Source organism: Solanum verrucosum, unplaced genomic scaffold, assembly GCF_900185275.1.
Source record: "Solanum verrucosum unplaced genomic scaffold, falcon-dt-bn FXZP01000144.1, whole genome shotgun sequence".
Taxonomy (NCBI): Eukaryota; Viridiplantae; Streptophyta; class Magnoliopsida; order Solanales; family Solanaceae; genus Solanum; species Solanum verrucosum.
This window is the reverse complement of record NW_026020773.1, coordinates 671,118-694,689: the sequence shown is the minus strand read 5'-3', so window position 1 is coordinate 694,689 and position 23,572 is coordinate 671,118. Positions and strand designations below refer to the sequence as shown.

At 33.3% G+C, this 23,572-nt stretch overlaps 1 protein-coding gene across 8 annotated transcripts in view; it reads right to left on the bottom strand.

The window, feature by feature from the left end:
- LOC125813040 (vacuolar protein sorting-associated protein 2 homolog 3-like) overlaps positions 1-23,572 on the bottom strand; it is a 142,273-nt gene that overhangs the window by 113,793 nt on the left and 4,908 nt on the right. For 4 of the 8 annotated variants that reach the window (XM_049492542.1, XM_049492536.1, XM_049492544.1 and 1 more), the window contains exon 9: positions 22,874-22,909. In XM_049492542.1, the coding sequence (XP_049348499.1) occupies positions 22,874-22,909 (36 nt within the window). Of the gene's footprint in view, positions 1-7,920; positions 8,174-8,836; positions 8,893-22,873; positions 22,910-23,572 lie in introns of those variants that run through there. The other 4 variants (XM_049492539.1, XM_049492541.1, XM_049492538.1 and 1 more) reach the window with 2 other exon arrangements.

Here is a 23,572-nt window from a genome sequence, read left to right as displayed (position 1 = left end):
ATCCACCAAATGCATGCTGGGACAATCCTCCATCTCTCCTTGAGGTAGCTGATAATTCACAGGATGCATTTAATAACTCAACAAACTCTGAAACAAATGTTGCACAAAATGGCTCATTACCATGACTATGGTGTACTCAGGCAACAACAGGTTGCCAATATGACTCAATCACAACAACAGTTACAGCACAAAGCGTTGATGATGCAGCAGCAAATGGCTATTGTGCCTCTGCAACATCAAACTGCTTCTATGACTCAACATAATGAAGGAGAGATTCAAGAACAGGAAGCACAAAATCAAGAAGATATAGCTAATGTGCCTCAACTACAACTACAAATTCATGTTTGTGTTAGCAGTAAATGTAATCAGGTTATCCATCAAATCAAGATGTTGCTCTCTGTTCAATTTCCTAAAGAACAATTCTTGCATCAATGGAAAAATATTCCTTACCAGGTTGAGAGATTCATGCCTAAGATTAATATCAAATGTCTAAGATGAAGCATGCCTAGTCCCGAAAATTATTGGATATAGTCCACTACTTTAGAGATAAGAATTGAAAACCAGACATGTATGTATCATACATTAAAAGTGGTCATGACCAATGTGTGATAACAGAACTATTTCGGTCACTTTGACCAAGTCCTTTGCTGAATTAAATGTGTAACTCAAAACAAACTCAAAATTTGACTTGAGAATGACCACATTTTCTTTGATAGCAACCAAATTTGCAAATTTGAAGAAAACACATTTCCTATTCTTTTTGGGACCAGAGATGTGTTTAATTACTATTTGCGAAAACAATCATATGAAGATTACTCCCTCTATCTCAATTTATAATGCATAGTCTAGATTTTCAAGAGCCAAATAGTTTAATTTTCACCAAAAATTCAGGCATGAAGTCTTTAAAAATTTAAAATAAAATTTATATATTTTGAAACTACAGAAAAAGTACTAGAAGTCACAATAATTTATCCACAAACCATCTTCGGAGTGATCACGTGTGAAGTGAAAGAATTGGAGTTTTTAATATCCCAAAACCATCTTCGGAAGTTGAGATATCTTAATCTATCTCTAATAAAAAACTATTAATATCCAATTTTCTTCAAGGGTCATTACCTATTCCGACAAATTCCACAAGATACTTCATCATATCAAAAAATAATCTCAGTGAAGAAAGTCTTTTATTTGGAAAATCAATTTGAGAGTCATTGAAATTTAATTTTATCAAAATATTCGAGCATAAAAAATTTGGAACTCTTGGAGGTCTCACAAAAATAAAATACCCTTTGCAACACGACTTTATTTGACAGATTGAAAAATCACCCAATTTTTACTCATTTCATTGACAGGCCACTTACTATAAAATTATGTTCACTCCTCGAAACCCATAAGTTTCAGTTGTTTGTGAATAATTTGTGTTTCAAATTGAGACGACGATAGTTCAAGTAGGGAAAATAAATTACTAATTATTCGAAAGCACAACGCGCAAAAAAAGTGACATTCAAATTAAATTTTGACCATTATCTCTTAATTTTCTTTGTTCTTCATTTATTTGGCTATTCATTTTTCAAAAGTTCCACATCATCAGACATCATTATCTAGCAGGTCCCATAAAAATAAAACACCCTTCTCAACACGGCAAAGAAAGATTGAAAAATGACAACATTTTCTCAAAGACAAAAACAAAACATGTGAGAGAAGACATTATGAATCATCGTAACATCTAAGACTGAGAATTGTTGGATATGGTCCATTACATAGAGATGAGAATTGAGAACCAGACATGTCTGTATCATACACTAAGGGTGGTTACAAATCAATTTGTGATAACAAAACTATTTTGGCCACTTTGATTAAGTCCTTGGCTGAATTAGACCTCTAACACAAAACAATCCAAAATTTTGACTTGAGAATGACAACATTTTTTTCCCTGATAGCAGCCAAATTAGCAAATTTGGAGAAAACGTGTGTCCTGCTGATCTTTAATTAGTATAAGTTACATACAATATCAAATCCTATGAATCTGAAACAATAAACTCAAACTATGATGATGGTTTCTAGCAAAATATTCTCTTCACTTCAGTTTTTCACTCTTTTCTAGCTCTTTATAGTTGCATTTGCTTCCACTGAGGAAGCAATTGCCCTCTTGAAATGGAAAGCAACTTTCAAGAACCAGAATAATTCCTTATTGGCTTCATGGACGCCAAGTTCTAATGCATGCGAGGACTGGTATGGAGTTGTATGCTTTAATGGTAGGGTAAACACGTTGAATATTACAAATTCCAGTGTCATTGGTACACTCTATGCTTTTCCGTTTTCATATCTCCCTTTTCTTGAGCATCTTAATCTTAGCAAGAACAATTTCTGTGGCACCATTGCACCTGAGATTGGTAATCTCATTAATCTTGTCTATCTTGACTTGAACACCAATCAGATTTCAGGAACAATCCCACCACAAATTGGTTCACTGGCCAAGCTTCAGATCCTCTGTATATTTGGCAACCATTTAAATGGCTCTATTCCTGTAGAAATAGGTTACCTAAGGTCTCTTACTAAACTATCTTTGGGTAGGAACTTTCTTACTGGTTCCATTCCAGCTTCATTGGGGAATTTGAACAACTAGTCCTTTTTGTTTCTTTATGAAAATCAACTTTCGGGATCTATTCCTGGGAAAATAGGTTACCTACGGTCTCTTAGTGAACTAGATTTAAGTAATAACTCTCTAAATGGTTCTATTCCTGCTTCATTGGGGAATTTGAACAACTTGACTTTTTTGTATCTTTTTGAAAATCAACTTTCTGGCTCTATTCCTCAAGAAATAGGTTACCTAAGGTCTCTTAGTATCCTACATTTGAGTAATAACTCTCTTAATGGCTCTATTCCTTCTTCATTGGGGAATTTGAGCAAATTGTTTGGTTTGTATCTTTATAATAATCAGCTTTCTGGCTCTATTCCTGAAGAAATAGGTCACCTAAGGTCTCTTACTAATCTATATTTGGGTAATAACTCTCTTAATGACTCTATTCCTGCTCCATTGGGAAATTTGAGCAACTTGTCTGCTTTGCTTCTTTATAATAATCAGCATTCTGGCTCTATTCCTGCTTCATTGGGGAATCTGAACAACTTGTCTAGGTTGTATCTTTATAATAATCACCTTTCTGGCTCTATTCCTGCTTCATTGGGGAATCTGAACAACTTGTCTAGTTTGTATCTTTATAATAATCAGCTTTCTGGCTCTATTACTGAAGAAATAGGTTACTTGAGTTCTCTTACTTATCTATATTTGGGTAATAGCTCTCTTAATGGATCTATTCCTGCTTCATTTGGCAATTTGAGAAATCTGAAAACTATGATTCTCAAAGATAACAATCTCATTGGGGAAATTCCTTCATCCATTTGCAATTTGACATCACTTGAAATGTTTTATATGCCGAGAATAAACTTGAAGGGAAAAGTTCCGCGATGTTTGGGTAATATAAGTGGCCTCCAGGTTCTAGTGGAGAGATGCCTCTATCTATTTCCAATTTAATGTCACTACAAATTCTAGATTTGGGCAGAAACAATCTGGAGGGAGCAATTCCACAATGTTTTGGCAATATTAGTAGCCTCCAGGCGTTGGATATGCAGAATAACAAAATTTCTGGGACTCTTCCAACAAATTTTAGCATTGGAAGTTCACTTATAAATCTCAACTTGCATGACAATGAACTAGAGGGGGAAATCCCTCGGTCTTTGGCCAATTGCAAAAAGCTGCAAGTTCTTGATCTAGGAGATAATCATCTCAATGACACATTCCCCATGTGGTTGGGAACTTTGCCAGAGCTGAGAGTTCTAAGATTGACATCGAATAAATTGTATGGACCTATAAGATCTTCAGGGGCTGAAATCATGTTTCCTGATCTTCGAATCATAGATCTCTCTAGCAATGCCTTTTCGAAAGACTTACCAACAAGTCTGTTTCAACAATTGAAAGGCATGAGGACTGTTGATCAAACAATGAAGACACCAAGTTATCTAGGAGGTAGATATAACTGCCAAGACTTTGTAGTTGTTGTAACGAAGGGATTGAAGCTTGAAGCTGTGAAAATTTTGTCTTTGTACACAGTTATCGATCTTTCAGACAACAAATTTGAAGGACATATTCCTAGTGTTCTAGGCGATCTTATTGCGATTCGGGTACTTAATTTATCTCATAATGGATTGCAAGGCTATATATCACCATCACTTGGAAGTTTATCTGTACTGGAATCATTGGACCTTTCATTTAACCGCCTTTCGGGAGAGATACCACAACAACTTGCTTCTCTTACATCTCTTGAATTCTTAAATCTCTCTCACAATTATCTCCAAGGCTGCATTCCTCAAGGACCCCAATTTCATACCTTTGAGAACAGTTCATTTGATGCTAATGATGGATTACGTGGATTTCCCGTTTCAAAAGATTGTGGCAATGATCCTGTGTCGGAGACAAACTATACAGTGTCTGCGCTAGAAGATAAAGAAAGAAATTCTAAATTTTACAATGATTTTTGGAAAGCAGCTCTGATGGGCTATTGCAGTAGACTATGTATTGAGTTATCCAATATTTCTTGATCTCAACTGGAAATCTAAGATGGCTTGCAAGAATCATTGAAGAACTGGAACACAAAATTATCATACGAAGGAGAAAGAAGCAGCGAGGTCAAGGGAATTACAGAGGAAGAAATAATCGCTTCTAGACAAGTTACCAGTAAAGAAGAATTTGATTTCAGAACTTCAGGTATTTAAGCCAAGCTTTACACTAATCTTTTTTAGTTTATTCTAACAACTAATATATTAGGTTTTATGCTTTTTTGATATAAACAAAATACTTATTAACACTTGATACGAATTGCTAGTAATCAGTTGGAAACTGTGAGAACAGAGGCTAAAAATTTATAGTTGTGTGGCTCACTTTCTTATATTTTCAGATGCCAAGAATAAGAAGACGTTGGCGTAATGGATTTGGTTCTTCCTATGTTGCAGCTTATGATGTTGGATTTGATTTTTAGTTTTATAAACTTTTCATAACTCGGGAAAAGGTAATATTATGAATTTTGATGATATACAATAAATGTTGTGTGTATTGAATGATGTGTTTGCATTTCTCGGATCAATATAACTCACCTTAAAGAATCTAAGAGAGCTGAAGAATTAATGGAGGAAGATATTTAACGTGTGTAGAAGAAAGAGAACTAACAAGGAAGAATACGTAACGATCTTGGGCTTAACTAGTTAAAATCCCAAAGCTAGTTATTGAGGTGAGAGAGGCCATGTTTTATTTTTTGATAAGGGGAGCCTTGACGTAACTGGTATGGTTGTAGTGGATAAGGTAACTTTTCCTGTTAATGAATTTAATGATCATAACAGAGATGTGTTTAAAATTTCTGTTGAATTAGTTTGTAACTAGTAAAATTACCCGCGCTTCGCGCGGAATATCACGGAATTTATAAAATAATACTTAAAATCTATCAATCATTAAAACTAAAACACAATATTATTTTACATACAAGATTACGTAGTAACAAACATTAATAATGTAAGGAAAATGAAATTTATTACATCTTATCATTTATCCTTAATAACATAAGCATAAATTAATGACTGTAAAAATACATATCAGGATCTGTAACATAAGCAATGGTGTCAGTGAGCTACTCAACACACAAATATTTAATTGTGAAGAAGAAGGAGAAGGAGAAGGAGAAGAAGAAGTAGTAGTAGTTCGCAACTCTTCATTAAAGTTGCAACTTTTCATAAAAGTTACAGCTTTTCATAAAAGTCGCAACTCTTCATTGAAGTCGCAACTCTTCATAAAAGTCACAACTGTTCATAAAAGTCGCAACTCTTCATTAAAGTCACAACATTTCATAAACGTCACAACTTTTCATGAAAAGGGAAGGCTAGTTTTGGAAATAAATAAATTAAAAGGGAATTCTGATTTGTGGTGGCGCCACGTAGGTGGGCATAAGGTTCTCTTTTATATATATATACTAACTAGTAAATGGGTCCGCGCTTTGTGCAGTTAGAACATTCTTCTTTAAAATTTATTAGAATAGAACTCTTCTTGTATTTTGATGCTATAGTATTTTTATATAAATCTATTTTTAAGAGTATAGAGGTTATTCAATTGTAGTTTACCATTTGTTTTTTTATTAAAAGAAAAGACAAAATTACAAATCATAACACTATTTTCTCTTAGTTTACATAATTTCATTTTACACATTCATTAATTTGCTTTTGAAATTTTACAATGGTTAGTTTATTTTTATCATCTATATGCATGGTTACATAGTGTCTTTAATTAGAGAGTTAAAAAAATATTTTTCTCAATTTTCTTCTTTGCAAATTTCGTTAGTATAGCACTATCAATTACTTTCAAAATATTAAATATTTTTTTAATATATATAAAACTAATGTGTTTATCAAGAGCAAAGGTTCCATAATCATTTGATATACCAATAAGTAATATGTAGTCATTATGTGTTTTAAAATTAAAATGCAATCTTCCAAAATCCAAATTTCATATGTATTATAGTTATGATAGTGTTTTAGAATTTAAGTTGTGCACAAACAAAATATTAAGGATCCAAGTAAGGGATAATGGGAAAAAAGTTCAAAAAAGTACTTTGATGTGAGATAATAGTATAATAGTCATCATTATGTATCATATAATTGTATAACAATAACTTTACAAAAACATAAACAACAAAATTTAAAACATGTACTCAAAAACAACAATTATTATCATAAGCATAAATTAATGATGGTAAAAAACAAACCAGGATCTGTAACAATAAAATGAAACAGAACGGAAAAATCGAGCCCACTAAATGCACAGTGTCTCCTTAAGAAAATCATTCCCCTTTAGTACCCGAGGTTTAAAGAAATAGATCCTCTCAGGATGAAACGATTTTATACACCAATGTAATGATACCAAAACAATAGTGTTAGTGAGCCACTAAACAGGATCAAAATACACAAATATTTAATTGTGCAGAAGAAGAAGAAGTAGTAGTTCAGAATCAAATATTTAAGTGTGCAGAAGAAGAAGAAGTAGTTCAGAATCAAATATTTAATTGTGCAGAAGAAGAAAAAGTAGTTCAGAATTTTCATTGTTTTAAAATGAGAGGAAACCCCTCTATTTATAGACAACAAATGGTAGTGTGAACAAATGCTTATTGTGCCTTACCGGAAAGGTCACAACTCTTTGAAAAAGTCACAACTCTTCGGAAATGTCACAACCTCTCATAAATGTTACAACCTTTCATAAAAGTCGCAACTCTTCATAAAAGTCACTACTTTTCATAAAAGTCATAACTTTTCAATATAAGTCACATTTTCAATAAAAGTCACAACTTTTCATAAAAGTCACAATTTATAATAAAAGCCACAACTTTTCGTGAAAGGCTTCGGAAGTGTCACACCCTTTCATAAAAGTCGCAACTTTTGACAAAACTCACAATTTTTCATAAAAGTCACAACTTTTTAGTAGAAGTCACAACTTTTCAATAAAAGTCACAACTTTTCATGAAAGAGGAAGGCTAATTTTGGAAATAAATAAATTAAAAGAGAATCCTTGTTTGTGGTGGTGCCACGTAGGCGGGCCTCGGGTTTTCTTTATATATATATATATATATATATATATGTGATATATGATATTTGGAGGTCTTAAATTGAACAAATGCACATATGTTCGTGAAAGAGCATGACTATTCTTAGGCATTGTCAGATCCTGAGGGGAATTGCTTGTAACCCCCTAAACAATATACCCTATATTGGTGGGGGGTAGAAGGTACAGTGAAATAATCGAGGTTTGCATAGGTTGCTCTGCAAACCACCATTATTAAACAAAATGCACACACACTAGCACATGTGAGAACAAAATTTAATGACAAGAGATGAAAGAAACTCACGCCAAGATTGACTTTATCAAACAACAAATACATTGTTTGTAGCTTTTGGACAACCATTTATCACTCAAAGAAGATCACGGATTGATGCATTACATCATTCTTGGAACAAAATTATGTACATAAAACTTACAGGAATCATGTTTTGTGTGTGGTGAAACTCCACAAGGACTAGTCCAAGATACTGAGATCAAGGATTTCTAAGTGCAGCCAATCTCTTCTCCAGTTCATCGATCCCCGAATTGCCAGCATGAAAGCACAACAACAAAATGTATATGAGCGAGTTAATGAGATCAAAGAGCATGGAAAAAGCACTTCATACTAATATGAAACAATTATTTACAGGAAGATTCGTTTGTTTCAAATAACTGAGAAATTTGTTGTTTCTAGCTTCAAAACTTGGTGGATATTTGAGCCTCTTCCCACTATCCTTCTCCATTAAAATACCAAACTTAATTCACCAACAGAATTTGAACCCATGTTGTGTGCCTACCACACATTCTTCTTCGTCACACTACCATTATTGCTAAACCAAAGCCCTATTAGCCTAAAAAAAAAAAATTGTAACTGTGGTATCCGTGTCAGATTGCATGCACCTCGACTAATTCCACGAGATCCCTGTCACCTCCCACCACTAACATGTATCATGTCACTCTGTCCACCGAAGCTAGAACAGATGGGAAGAGATCACCTAGTGTTTTTGTCTTTGTTGGGATTTGAACTTGAGACTTCAAGGTATTCAACCCACATCATTGACCAGTAGGCCACAACCTTGGGTGCACTTACTTATTTATTTATTTATTTATTATTGGCTCCATAGGTTTATCTCTCGAACAAGCATGTGAGTGAAGGAAAAGGGAAATAAAGTAAGAAAAAAACCATATCAGAGGAAAATGAAGACGAACCTGCTTGATTCCTCAGTCCTTTTTCCAGCAATTTTGCCCTTGGGAGCCGCTGACAACTGTCCAAATTAAAACACGGGATCTTCAATTTAACACGGTAATTGTCGGAACCCAACTCCTTTCCTTCTTGTAAGTGAGAATACTGCTAGTTCCAATCTGAACCAATAATGAAAAACTAACCTGTGAGGCAACATCAATTCCAACTTCATCAAGGACCTGCAAAAATAAGACTGAGTTAATGTGCAAGAATCCGATAAGTAGGCAGGACCATGTGTATACAATATTTTTCTTTGGTAACGGTGAATGTGTATAGAAATTTAGTATATACATATTTTAATGCACTTCAATAATTGTTTGATTTCAAGAAAGAATATTCCACATTCAATCGTCATTCCATTTTCAATGAAAATACATATGCAATATAAGGTGCAAAACTTCATCACCATTTGAATCTGAGATCCAGGGGTCCAAAATATACCCCGACGCAGCTTCCACCTTTAGAGTGAGGGGCATATTTGGACCTTTTTTAAATCTTGGATTCACTTCTGCACATACAGTTCAATTTCGAGACAATGGATGTCCTATAAGCTCAATGTATCTTGTTTCCAGGGGAAATGAGGAACAACAACAACAACAACAACATACCCAGTGAAATCCCACTAGATGGGGTCTGGGGAGGGTAGAGTGTACGCAGACCTTGCCACTACCTCATGGAGGTAGAGAGGCTGTTTCCGGAAGACCCTTAGCTCAAGTACATCAAATCCAAGTTAAATTCTAGGAAAACAGTGTATAAAACATACCATCCAATAAGAAAGATAGTAAATACTCAACAGAGGAGACAATAACCTCAATCGAACAATGAGAGAAGTGAAACGCAGTAAACAACATAAGGCTATAGGTATCACAGACAAGAACTGCAAGTGCAAGGCTAAGACTACTACACACGCTAACAACCCATACCCTCGCAAGAAAGGACAACACGCTAGCCCTACTAACCTTCAACCTTAATACGCGACCTCCACTCCTTCCTATCTAGAGTCATGTCTTCGGTAATGTGAAGCTGAGCCAAGTCCTGTCTAATCACCTCTCCCCAATACTTCTTAGGCCTACCTCTACCCCTCCGCGTACCCTCTACAACCAGCCCCTCACACCTCCTCACTGGGGCGTCTTCGCACTGTCTCTTAGTGTAAAATAGTGGTGGTCTTCATTTGGTTTGGGACACACAACATACAAGCCGTTGGTGGCTTTGTGTCCCTTTATTCTCACTCTTTATTCTTCTATGTAACCTATGTAACTCCTAAGACCATTATCTTCGCTATTTACTACAGCATTATCTTCCTATTCATTTCTAGGAAGATTTCTTCTAGTATAAATAGTGGTCGTCTTCATTTGGTTTGGGACACACAACATACAAGAAGAATATAGAGTGAAAGAGTTAGTCAAAAAGAGAGTTCTTATTAGTTGAGCGAGGCCATCCTCTTCTGCACGATCAACTTCCTTCCTCAGGAACTGGACTCCCACTTGGTCTTCACATCTGCGAGGACATAAAGCAAATGAGAGTTAGTCAATTTCTTACGTAACCCTGTCGTAAGCCAAATGACTCAAATTTACCATTTTTTGGCTGATGAAAACCGTTTTTCCTAATTAAAAATTCAAATTTGAATACTGCAATTCAGCCAACATACACGTATGTTGATCTCTAGCTTGGCCACTGTTTCCAGTGATTTGTATTTTCTGAGGGGACTAATTAACACATAGTCTAGTCAATTTAATATTTTTACAAAATTAGTATTGTAACTCTAGTGTTACAAAGAGTAAGTTTAGTACTGACGATTCATGAGATTAACCTCGAAATTTTGTGATGACTGAAAATCAGAAAGTAACACAAGATGTTGTTCTATCTTATGAAAAAGATTAGAAAGATGAAACTCTACTTCTTTTTAAGCTTTGTATTCTTACTGATGGAATTTATTTTCTATATGATAGTTTTGTTTACTTGGGAAAAAAAGGGGAGTAGATGTGTAACACATGGATAAAAACAAGAAAATGACAAAAGCACAACAACCTAAATTTGACTTATGAATGACAACAATATTTCTCTGATAAAATATGAACAGATATAGAGCAATCAAATTTGCTACATTTGGAGAGAAGACGTTACGGTATCATCGTAACGTAAATTCTCATCAATAATAGGAGCCTAGAGTTAAGATATGTATTGAATTTGGAATGCTTGCTAAAGTATTATTCAGATGATTGAGCAATATGCTGGTTAAAATTGATAGCTTATCATTTATTTAACAGTTTGGCTCGAAAAAAGTTCCAGACCATCATTATCCACCGGAAATATAACTTGAATTAAGTGACTTGATACGTGAAATGACAACAAGAAAGTAAATCAACTCTTGACATCTGCTATATGAATTACTATTAGATATGGTCCATTACTTTAGAGATGAGAATTGAGTCCCAAACATGTTAGTGTCATACACTAAGAGCAGGGGCGGACCTAGAGGTTGTCGAGGGGGTTCATGCGAACCAAAGACTTGACTTGAAAATGACAACACATTTTGGCCATGATCAATGTGATAACAAAACTATTTTGGCCACTTGGGCCCTTGGCTGAATTAGATAAATGTGTAACACATGAATAAAATAAAAAAGACAAACAAAAAAACTCAAAATTTTACTTGAGAATAACAACTTTTTCTCTGATATGATATGAACAGACAGTGTAAACGATAGAGAGCGCAGCCGAATTTGCAATATTTGGAGAAAATGTATTTCATGTTGGTCTTTAATTATAAGTTACGTACAGTATAAAATCCCATGAACCTGAAACAATAAACTATGATACCAAGTTTGTCACGCCCCGAGACTACCCCCGAGACGCGGACACGGGACCTAGGACCACGAGTGATCCCAAGCTAACCCTGTTGGCATGATCATGAGCATACTAAAGATAATAAACTGATGCGGAAGCTAAATCATAAATAAAATGAAAAGATGGGGAATACCCATATACTATAACTGAGATAAATGACAACTGATGAGTTTAATACAAAGAAGATATTAACTCAATTTTAAGCTGAATCTAACTAGGTCTAGAAAACCTGAAACTAAAGACTAAAAATACTGAAAAGAAACTCATGACTATTGTCCTCGGAGAATGAGGACTCACCACTGATTTCATTGAACTGGAAATCGGGAACCAATCTAAGCGTGATCTGGATGCTGAGAACCTGAACCTACATAACGAGAAGATGTAGCGCACGTATTCATCAGTACTTGAAAGGTACTGAGCATGCAGGATAGAGTAAAGCTGAAATAACATATAACTGAACAAAGCGTATAAGCAATGATATAATCTGAACATGATATAGCTACTGAATACTGAGCTAAGTAAATGCAATGACCAATTTATAACATGCTAAGACTGAATACTGAATATACTAATAAATGATCAATGCAATAGAATCTGACTGAACTGTGGGAGCTACTAATAACCGACATAAAACCACATGAGCTAAATGTGGAGTCTGATGTATATGCCCCATCGAGAGGACCCAATACACCCGGGCAAAGGTGTAGAGGCATGCTGGCGTGATCACTAAACCGATGTTGCCCACAGACGGGACTTACACCTACGTGGCTCGTAGTTCTGGGACTATATGGGTACCTTGAACCCTAGTCCAACTCGGTATTATGCTACTCCCATTGAATTAAGTGGTTAACTGGTTATGACTGAATTTCTGTAAATATTGGATAGCTCAAAACTAAACATGCAAACTGAGAATGCAACAATTAATCTGATAATGATGCATTAACAACTAAGGCATGTAAAGTTGAATAACTGAAATATCTGACTTAGCATGTGTAATTCAAGAACTAAAGAAATACATAGCTAGGGTTCTGAAATTCATGCGAGAAACGATGTAATAACATGACTATTTTGGCCACTTTGACTAAGTCATTGGATGGCGGAGAATTGTTGGCTATTCATTTTTTAAAAGAGCTTGAAAATAATTCCACACCATCATTATCTAAAGGAAATATAACTTGAATTGATTAAGTGACTTTATACGTGAAATGACAATAATTAAGTGATTTTTTTATTACAAAACAAAGAAAAGTGACTTTTTGAATAGTTGAATGATTATGTGAAAAATCAATTCTTGACGTCTACTACATGAATTAGAAATAATATAGCCTAGAGTTTTATTGATCTAAAACTGAAAATTATTGGATATAATCCACTACTTTAGAGATATGAATTGAGAACCAAACGTGTTAGTACCATACGTTAAAAGTGGTCATGACCGGTGTCTCATAACAAAACTATTTTGGCCGCTTTGACCAAGTCCTTGACTGAAACAACTCAAAATTGGACTTGAGAATGACTATATTTTCTCTGATAGCAGCCAAATTTGCAAATTTGAAGAAAATGTGTTTCCTGTTGATCTTTAATTTATTTTATTTTCTTGTTGGGACTAGAGAAATGTGTTTAATTATTCTTTGCGGAAACAATCTTATGTAGCCTACTCCCCCTATCTCAATTTATAATGTATAGTTTGAATTCTCAAGAGCCAAATCCTTTTATTTTTGTTGTAAATTCAGGCATGAAGTCTTTTAATTTTAAAAATAAAATTTATATATTAAAAAATTATATAAAAAATATTATAAGTCATAATAATTGATCTGCAAGCCATCTTCAGAGTGGCCGCATTTAAAGTGAAAGAATTAGAGTTTTTAATATTCACAAACCATCCTCGAAGATTGAGATATCTTAATCTATCTCTAATAAAACACTATTATGAAATTCCTTTTATATATTTGTAAAATCAGTTTGAAAGTCATTGAAATTTAATTTTATCAAACTACTCGAGCATGAGAAATTTGAAACTCTTGGAGGTCTCATAAAAATAAAATACCCTTTGCAATACGACTTTACTAGGCAGATTGAAAAATCATCTAATTTTTACACATTTCATTGACAGATAGGCCACTTACTATAAAATTACGTTCACTCCTCGAAACCCATATGTCTCAGTTGTTTGTGAATAATTTGTGTTTCAAATTGAGACAACGATAGTTCAAGTAGGGAAAATAAATAACTTATTATTCGAATGTAAAATTTGCAAAAAAAAAAGTGATATTCAAATATATTTTATGGGACCTGCTAGATATTGATGTCTGATGTGGAACTTTTGAAAAATGAAAATATATTTTCAACACGGTCAAAATTGGATTTGTCAATTTCATTTTCCTCGAATTTCTTGCATCAATTCGAGTAAAACGAGGGACAGTTGTTGACACCCAAATTTTGACCCTCCCCGATAACAATTAATTTTCGAGCTTCTTAGATTTCAAATGATTTAAAACAATTAGTTTTATAATTTTTTAAAAAATAGTTTGCAAGTTATTTTAAATAAGTTATGTCACTTATTACAATTTTTTAGACAATACTTATATTTTACATATTTTTTATATATATATAGTTAATATATTTTATAAATATTCAAAAATTGTCTCAAAAAATATATATTTTGTTTTAATTAAATATTTGGTCAATTAGTTTAATTATTCATTAGTTTATATTTTTGAGTCATTAGTCTATATTTGAGTCAATTATTTTAAGTTTGTTAAAATTAAGAAGCTCGTTAATTAATTTTTGATAATTTATCCTATTTAAGATTTTGGCTGAAGTCGCAAATTATATTCAATTTGGCTATATCTATTTACGATTTTAGCCATTTTATTCCACATCCTTTCAAACCTTTAAGAAACCAATATTGGGCCCTCCTCTCCCAATTTTTCAGCAAACAAATGACCCATTCTCAGCCTACCCATTCCCATTCCCCAATATACATACAACAGCCCATTCCAAATTCAACAGAAACCCATACCAAATACCAAACACACCAAAAACCGACCCTGTACTGTTCTTCTTCCTCGCGTGACCAGCAGAACGCTCCAGTCCAGCGTACCAGGCGACCAGAATCGATCCAGCCGCGTGGCTCTTTCCTCTCTCCCTTATCCTCCCGTACGAAAAACCTTCCAGATGTGTCCATCTCCGCACCTCACTCGTCCTTTGATCAAAATCGGATGGTTCCCTTCATTTTTCCGTTGAAATTGTACAAGGATTGTACCAGATTCGAGCTGTCCAACCTTATCTCTTAAAGAATTCAAATTTCGAATTCAAATCCGTCCAAAATCTGCCCGTTTCCCCCTCTCCTATTTGCCTTCTATATAAACCCTCTCATTCTTCATGGTTGGGGAAAAGTTGGGAACAACTTTCATAGAAGGAAAAATAGAAGTCGAAAACTATTGGAATTAGGAACAAAGCTATAGCAAAAATTACTAGTCATACATTGTTTCAATCGATCAAAATACATAGAAATAGACTCTTAACGATAAGAGCTCGGGAGTTTTAGCTTTGAGGTTTCCATCTGTTGCTGTCTGTTGGAGTTGTGTGGTGAAAGCTTCTCCGTCGGCTCGTTTTCGTCCCAACTCGCTGCCCGGAAGAAGGTAACACCTCCTCCTTTATAATATGTTCTCGCCTTTTATATTTCGAAATCGTGTTTTCACTTTCTCGGAGGTCTGTGTTGCTGTTGTTTGTCGTCGAATCCATTTTCTTTGTTTTTCACCGTCCTTAAGCATCGGGTTTCATTCAATCACGCTACTGTTAATGTGTTTTTTTTTCTCTTGCTTTTCAAAATGAGGTAGAATCTTGAAAGCTAATTAATATGAATGTTGTATGTTGAATATCTTTTGTACGTGGGTTGTTGTTATTGCTATGATTTTCACTTGGAATAAGCATGTCCATCTTTTTTATTTTCTCTTTAGTCTTTACTAAATTTTGTAAGTGTTAAGGTCCTATTTTTTCTCACCCTTGGAGATAATGCTAGTTCGGTCTTACTTTTTTGCTAATATTGTGTATCGGTTCGGTTCGTGTCTAAAAATTTTAGCTTCTTTAGTATTATATAGTTCTGTTGCTATCTCTCCCAATTATGCAAAGCTTAATCTTCATTTACTCTTCATTATTTGCAATCTGCTATTGATTAGAAAAAAAGAGTGGTTACTTGGATGACTTCGAGTTATGTCAATTAGCGTTTGCTTATTACATTTTTTTTAGATTAAGATTTCTATTAATCCCATGCATTCCGATTTGAATTCGGTGATATCGTTTTCCAGTATAGGAGGCATGTCTTGGCCTAATTGCTTTCTGTTAATCGTTGTTGGAAAACCACATTTGCTCCTTTTGTGATTATTGTGACTTAGTGTAGGTATAAAATGTGTTTATTATGTCACAAGGTGTTTGTTTTGAGATGGATTTTGCAAAGCTTTGTGTTGATTCATTGTCTAAATTAGTATGTTTTCCCTTGTTTCATTTTTAATATGTGTTTTAGGATAGTTTCTTCAATTCTTAGGGTGCAAAGAATTATGCTAAAGCTTACTGTAATGTCTTGTTGTCCTTGGATGCAATTCTTCATTAATTGCAAAGGAGGGTGCAAAGAATTATGCTAAAGCTTACTGTAATGTCTTGTTGTCCTTGGATGCAATTCTTCATTAATTGCAAAGGACACAAACGTTTGGTTCTTTAAAGTAAATTTGTTAGGAATTGTATCCCTTTAACCCCTTGCTGTTAAATTATAGTCTAGGAGTCATATTCCCTTTAATTCACTGTTAGTTTGTTTGGTAAAGCGATAACATTCTTTGTTCCATAAAGAGCATATAAATTGATCTTTAATTAGTGTCTTGCATTGTTCTGTTCCATGGATGTGCTTCATTTTTTATTTATTTTTTCAAAACATAGTTTCCTCAAGTCTTAATAATGTAAGTGTATAAGCAATCATCTATTTGTGCCTAAGTATCTTTTGTTCAATTTTGGTTGATATTTGCATTTAAATCAATCTTCCTTTAGTCATTTGTTAATTGTGTTTTCTTTTGTTTTATTGCATGAACTTTTGAGTGAGTCCACGGGACTCCGCCTTCTTTCTCATGCATTGTGTCTTGAGCCAAAGAGGATCAATCTCTTTCTTTCGAGTCGGAATCGAAGTACAAGTGCAATTGAGAGATTTCAAGCCCCAAAAGAGGGGTGTATACATGATGTATACATTTGTGTATACACTAGTTATACCTGAAAAAACGGGGATACAGGTTCGAAGACGAAAATACAGGTGAAAAGTTGATATACGGGAACAATGGGCCCCTAAAAGCCCCAATTTCAGTTTTTTGTATGGCATTTTATTTGGGCCAAAAGCCCATTTATTTTTAGTATTATTTTGCTAGTTTTAGGACGGAAAAATCACCCCATATACACATTTAAGAGTAAATATTACGAGTTTTAAACCTACTTTTAAAAATTTCTTGATTATAACAGAATATTTACTGGTTATGACATATCAATTAAAATTATTTTTATTTTAAATTTAAATTATATTTATTTAATAAATCATTAATATATTTATAGGTTTTAATATTAATTAATAAAATTAATAATAGGTAATTAATTTGTATTTTACTTCCTTTTTTAAAAAGAAAATGTCAGTTACCCAAATTTAGGGATTTACTCAATATTTTTTCCTTGTTTACCGTTACCCTCACCAATCGTACACCCCACCCCCACACGTTTCTTCACTCACACACACCTCAACCCACCACCCACTATCATTCTCTCTCCATTGTTTCTCATCTTCTCCAAAATCAAACCGCCAAAACCCACCAACACTCAAAAATCAAACCGATTAATCATGTATAAGAAATCGATGGAAACTCCAAGAAAGAGCCCCAGATTTGATGAAACCTTAATTGATGATGCTCATGCTCTATCCTTTTAACATACTGTCTGAAGATGGTGCGATCAGCAAAAGTGAAATTACGGGGACAGTTTCTAGCAAATATGATGGACCTCGGATAGCAAAAAAATACGTTCCGGATACAATCGATTATCCTACACCAATACCACCAATTAAAAAGTCGAAATAGTTGATTGGATAATTTTTTTCTGTTTAACTTTTGGATAATTTTTTCATGTTTAACTTTTGGATAATTCTTTACCGTTTAAGTATTTGATGATATGTACTACTACAATATGTTATCAAAACAATTGATTGCACCTTTTTATTCTTGTTTGAGTGTTATAAAATAGTTAACACTGTGCACATAGTGTCTGGTATGAATTTTTTTTTTATAATGTTTGGGTTTCATAAGTTCAGGACAAAATTACTATACATAATTCATACAGTTTGAATACACTATCTTTTAAGCAGTAATGTGTATACTGAATGTATGAAACAGGTATGAAAATACCAGCAATATGATTATGAATTTACTATTAAAAACGCGAATTGTGTTTTCATTGTTTTCTTATTTTAGTTTGAATTAAAAGTAATTATTATGTATATGACCACATCTTAAATTAGTCACTAATATATACAATATCTTAAATATGAGACAATTTTAAATATAAACAATTCGACAGATTTGGTATTATTTAATAGTGTATAAATAAAAAATTCTTACAGTATGCATTATGTATGATTAATCAATGATCAGTGTATGTGTCTGTCTTATTTTCTCATGAATTAAATATGCTTAATATATGTATGACCAACCATAAAACAAGTGTTTGAATTAACTACATAATTAACTTTTTATAAGTAGTCCAAATATATACAATACATTTAAATCTGGAACAAATTTTAGAAACAATTGTATGGAATTTGTGTACTTAATGAATGAATCTTGAATAAATTGAAACACATATTAAAAAACCAGTGATTAAACCATAAAAATAGTGTTTGAATTAATTACATAATTAACTTTTTATAAGTATTACTAATATTTACAATACATTTATCACCCCTAAAATTAGTGTTTGAATTACATAAATATGCTTAATATATGTATGTCCAACCATAAAAATTTAGAATTTAATACCAACTAAAACCACTTGTCATACAATTTGTCAAAAAATCCAAATAATTTTGTTTACATATAACTTAACACATTTTTCTTACAGATTTCTTTCCAAAAATTCTATTAAATTCATTCACAAATATACAATCACTTTATAATTTAAGAAAAAATACACAAAACAATCACAAAAACTTAAAATCACTAATATTATACATTTTACAACATTTTCAGTTAAACAAAACAATTTTTCGTTTCAACTCAACTTAAAAACAAACAATAAACAATACTAAATACTTACCCGAATGATCCCATCTTCCACCGTGTTTAATTAAAATTGATACGCAATTGTCCATATCAATAAAATCAATTTTTTCAATGAAAAAAATATTCAATTATTCGTTCCTGAGATTATTTTTTTTGGATGAAGAATGAAGAGAGAGAAACTTTGATGAAAAGAAGGAAATGATCTGATTAGATTTAATTTTAACGGAATTGAGTTAATTAAGGATAAAAAATAATGTTAATTTGTTTGGATTCCTTATTTAGTGCTAATCATTAATTATCTATAATAATTTCAAATTAAATAACAGCCCACAAATTCAGTCTTTTAATTTTATTTTTTTTAATTCCGTTTAAAAAAAAACAATTTTGTTTATTTATTTATTTTTTTTACAGTTTTTTTCCAATGAATAAAACATTTCTCTTTTTGGTGAATTTGTTAAAACCTGAAATTGTAAATGCTATAACTTGAAACTGAAACTCTACTGCTATAGCTCGAAAATAATACTATAATATATGTTATATATGAAATTTTCACTTTTAGGACAGGTGAAATTGGGCCTACAACCCAAAATGAAATTAGTTCCAAGTACTGGTTCAGGCGGACAGAAAATCAGACTTGGGCCCAAAACTCTCTCTCAATCTTTATTTTATCTATTTCGTATTTGTTTAATTGTTTATTTTCTTGTCAAATTTAAGGTTTTCCTAATTCAATTTTCCCAAAAGATAGTCATTTCGAGATTTTCTAAAGACGAAATAATCATACTTATTTTACCACTTAAATTACTTTGAAAGTATTTTATTTAAGTAAATCCCTTATACTATTTACCTTCCTCCTAAAAAATAAATCCAAATCTTAAACTAATCAAGCTTTTTTTTTAAAATCAAATAGTTAATTATCGGATAACCGCGTGTTAGCGGATATTTCAGGTAAATGTTTTGTGTATTGAATGAAATGTATACATTTCTCTGATCCCTAACTTGGAAGTTTATCTGTAGTGGAATCATTGGACCTTTCGTTTAACCAGCTTTCGGGAGAGATACCACAACAACTTGCTTCTCTAACGTCTCTTGAATTCTTAAATCTCTCCCACAATTATCTTCAAGGATGCATCCCTCAAGGACCTCAATTTCATACCTTTGAGAGAAATTCATATGAAGGTAATGATGGATTGCGTGGATTTCCAGTTTCAAAAGGTTGTGGCAATGATCATGTGTCAGAGACAAATTATACAGTATCTGCACTAGACGATCAAGAAAGCAATTCGGAATTTCTCTATAACTTTTGGAAAGCCGCCCTGATGGGCTATGGTAGTGGACTGTGTATTGGATTATCCATAATATATTTCATGATCTCAACTGGAAATATGAAATGGCTTGCAAGAATCATTGAAGAACTGGAACACAAAATTATCATGCGAAGGAGAAAGAAGCGGCAAAGTCAAAGGAACTACAGAAGAAGAGAGAATCATTTCTAGACAAGTTACCAATAAAGAGGGATTTGATTTCAGAACTTCAGGTATTCAAGCTAAGATCTACACTAATCTTTTTTAGTTTATTCTAACTACTAATATATTAGTTTACATGTTTTTTGTTAATAACAACAACTAATTAATGCTCAATATGAAGCATATTTGTTTTTCCAACAAATTCAAGAAGCTAAAAATTTGAAAAGCTTGGAAGTTGTTATAACAGTGGCTACTAAATTCAATCAGTGATCAACTCTCAAGTATTTGACTCACTATCTTATTTTTTCAGATGCCGAGAATAAGAAGATGTTGGCGTAATGGATTTGATTTTTAGTTTCTTTTTAGTTTTATAAGTAAGCTTCTTTCTTCTTAACTTGGAAAATGTAATATATGAAATTTTGATGATATATAAAGTTTATGTAAGTTTCTAACGTTATTCAATAAATGTTGTGTGTATTGAATGAAATGTATACATTTCTCTGATCCCTAACTTACAATTCAAAGAATCTAAGACGGACTTAGTCATGAATAAATTTTTGAACAAGCTGAAGAATGTGTTGTGTTGTCCCTATTTAGCTCGAGAAAGAAGTGAAGGCAGAGTGTTGGATTGCTCGCTGCTGCCACAACGTGTGCTGAGGTTTTGCAGCAGTTTAAAGAGAGCGTTGAGAAGAGTTAAATTTTTGTGCTTCTACCCCTGCTTTTACAAAGATATACAGATCCAGATTTGAAAATCTTAATCTTTTGCATAATTATCTACGAAGAAGGGTCACTTTAGCTCTTTTACTCCGAGAAATAGTTTAAATATATCATCCGTTTACGTTTCACTCGTAACTAACCATGGGGCTATACATTTGATTGCCTCTAACCCTAATCGAAAAGGACACGTGGAGGGTCAGCAACACAAATAAGTAATCCCGAATTATCTTCTAATAGGTGATTACTTCCCATCTGCCTAACCAGTAACCACCAGTGGCACAGTTACCCAATACCTATGTTGGTGGGAGGTAACACGTGCCCGGTGAAATAATCGAGGTTTGCATAGGTTGCTTCTGGATACCACCATTATTAAACAAAATGCACACACACTAGCACATGAAAGTAAAAAATTTCATGACAAGGGATGAAAGAAAGTCATGCCAAGATTGACTTTATCAAATGACAAATACATTGTTTGTAACTTTTGGACAACCATTTATCACTCAAAGAAGACCAACAAGTGATGCATCACAGCATTCTTGGAGCAAAATTATGTACATAAAACTCACAGTAATCATGCTTTATGTGTGGTGAAACTCCATAAGAACTAGTCCAAGATATTGACATCAAGGATTTCTAAGTGCAGCCAATCTCTTCTCCAGTTCATCGATTCCCGAACTGCCAGCACGAAATGATTAATGAGATCAAAGAGCATGAAAAAAACACTTCATACTAATACGATATGATTATTTACAGGAAAGAAAAATAGAAAACCAAAAGCGCAACATACTTTATCTGTCAGTGAGCAATACACTCAAGATGTCTAGTAATTTTGCTAGAGGATACAGTAGTACTTGAGTCAAAATTAGTTCATCATTTACCATTATCGCCTAGTTGTAATAGCTCCTATTATGTATTCCGTTTTTAGTCTCTATACTCTCCTTTTCAATTTTTTAAAGTAGCTCAGACAAAGTTGGCCTACAATTTTTGTGGTTTTAATTGTTTCACCAAATTGGTAAGTTTGAACCGCCAAGAGCTTGTTAAAGATTACACTCGATTTGTTGAGCTCAGTTGAGATTAAAGTGATATAGCTCAGATCAACAGCTCCAACACCAAGATAGTCGAGTGAAGACTAGCACGGCTTTAACTAGGCTAGCAATTTCTAGCAAAGGAACCATGTTAGTGAAAGCTAGCTCTGTAGGTTTTTTTTCTTTCTTTTTTTGAATATCTGAGAAATATGTTGTTTCTAGCTTCAAACTCTATGGATATTTGAGCCTCTTCCCACTGTCCTTCTCCATTAAAATACCAAACTTAATTCATCAATAGAATTCAAACCCATGTTGTGTGCCTACCACACATTCATCTTCGTTACACTATCTTTATGGTTTAACTTCATTGTTCAAGCTAAAGCATACTTTTCTTTCAAGTCCTGCCTTCAGAGCAAACTCAAGGGCAATAAAGTAACAAAAAGACTATATCAAAAGAAAATGAAGACAAACCTGCTTGGTTCCTCAGTCCTTTTTCCAGAAATTTTGCCCTTGGGAGCTGCTGACAACTGTCCAGATTAAAACACGGGATCTTCAATTTAACACGGTAATTGTCGGCACTTAACTCCTTTCCTTCTTGCAAGTAAAATACTACTTTTTCCAATGTGAAACAATAATAAAAAACTAACCTGTGAGGCAACATCAATTCCAATTTCATCAAGGACCTGCAAAAATAAGATTGAGTTAACATGCAAGAAGCCGATAAGTAGGTGGGACCATGTGTAAAGAAATTTAGTATATATATATATTTAATGCATTTCATAATTAATCGATTTCTAGAAAGAATATTCCACATTCAATCGTCATTCCATTTTCAATGAAAATACATATGCAATATATGGTGCAAAACTTCATCACCATTTGAATCTGAGATCCTGGGGTCCTAAATGGACTCTACTGAACCTCTAAACAATTAAAAAGGTCCAAAACATACCCCGACGCAGCTTCCACCTTTAGTGTGAGGGACATATTTGGACCTTTTTTTTCGGGGGTATATTTGAGATAGAAGGTAACATTGGGGGCTTTTATGAGCTGATAGATTAGTGAACGACATATATAAGACAAATCACAAATGTTAGGGGCAACGTTTACCATTTTCCGTGAAAAGAATCCAAAATAATACATTCTATTAAAAAGACAATGATCCTAAGGACATCATAATGACATCGCAGACCATCGTTTATTTACTAGGTGACCGATGTCTTTGACGCTTTGGTTTTCGCAGGAAAGGATAAGGGTTCCCAAACTTAGTGCGAGTTTTTATGAAGACTTGCATCACTAGAGCAATCAATACGTAATGGATATTTTCAATTAAATCAACTACTAAG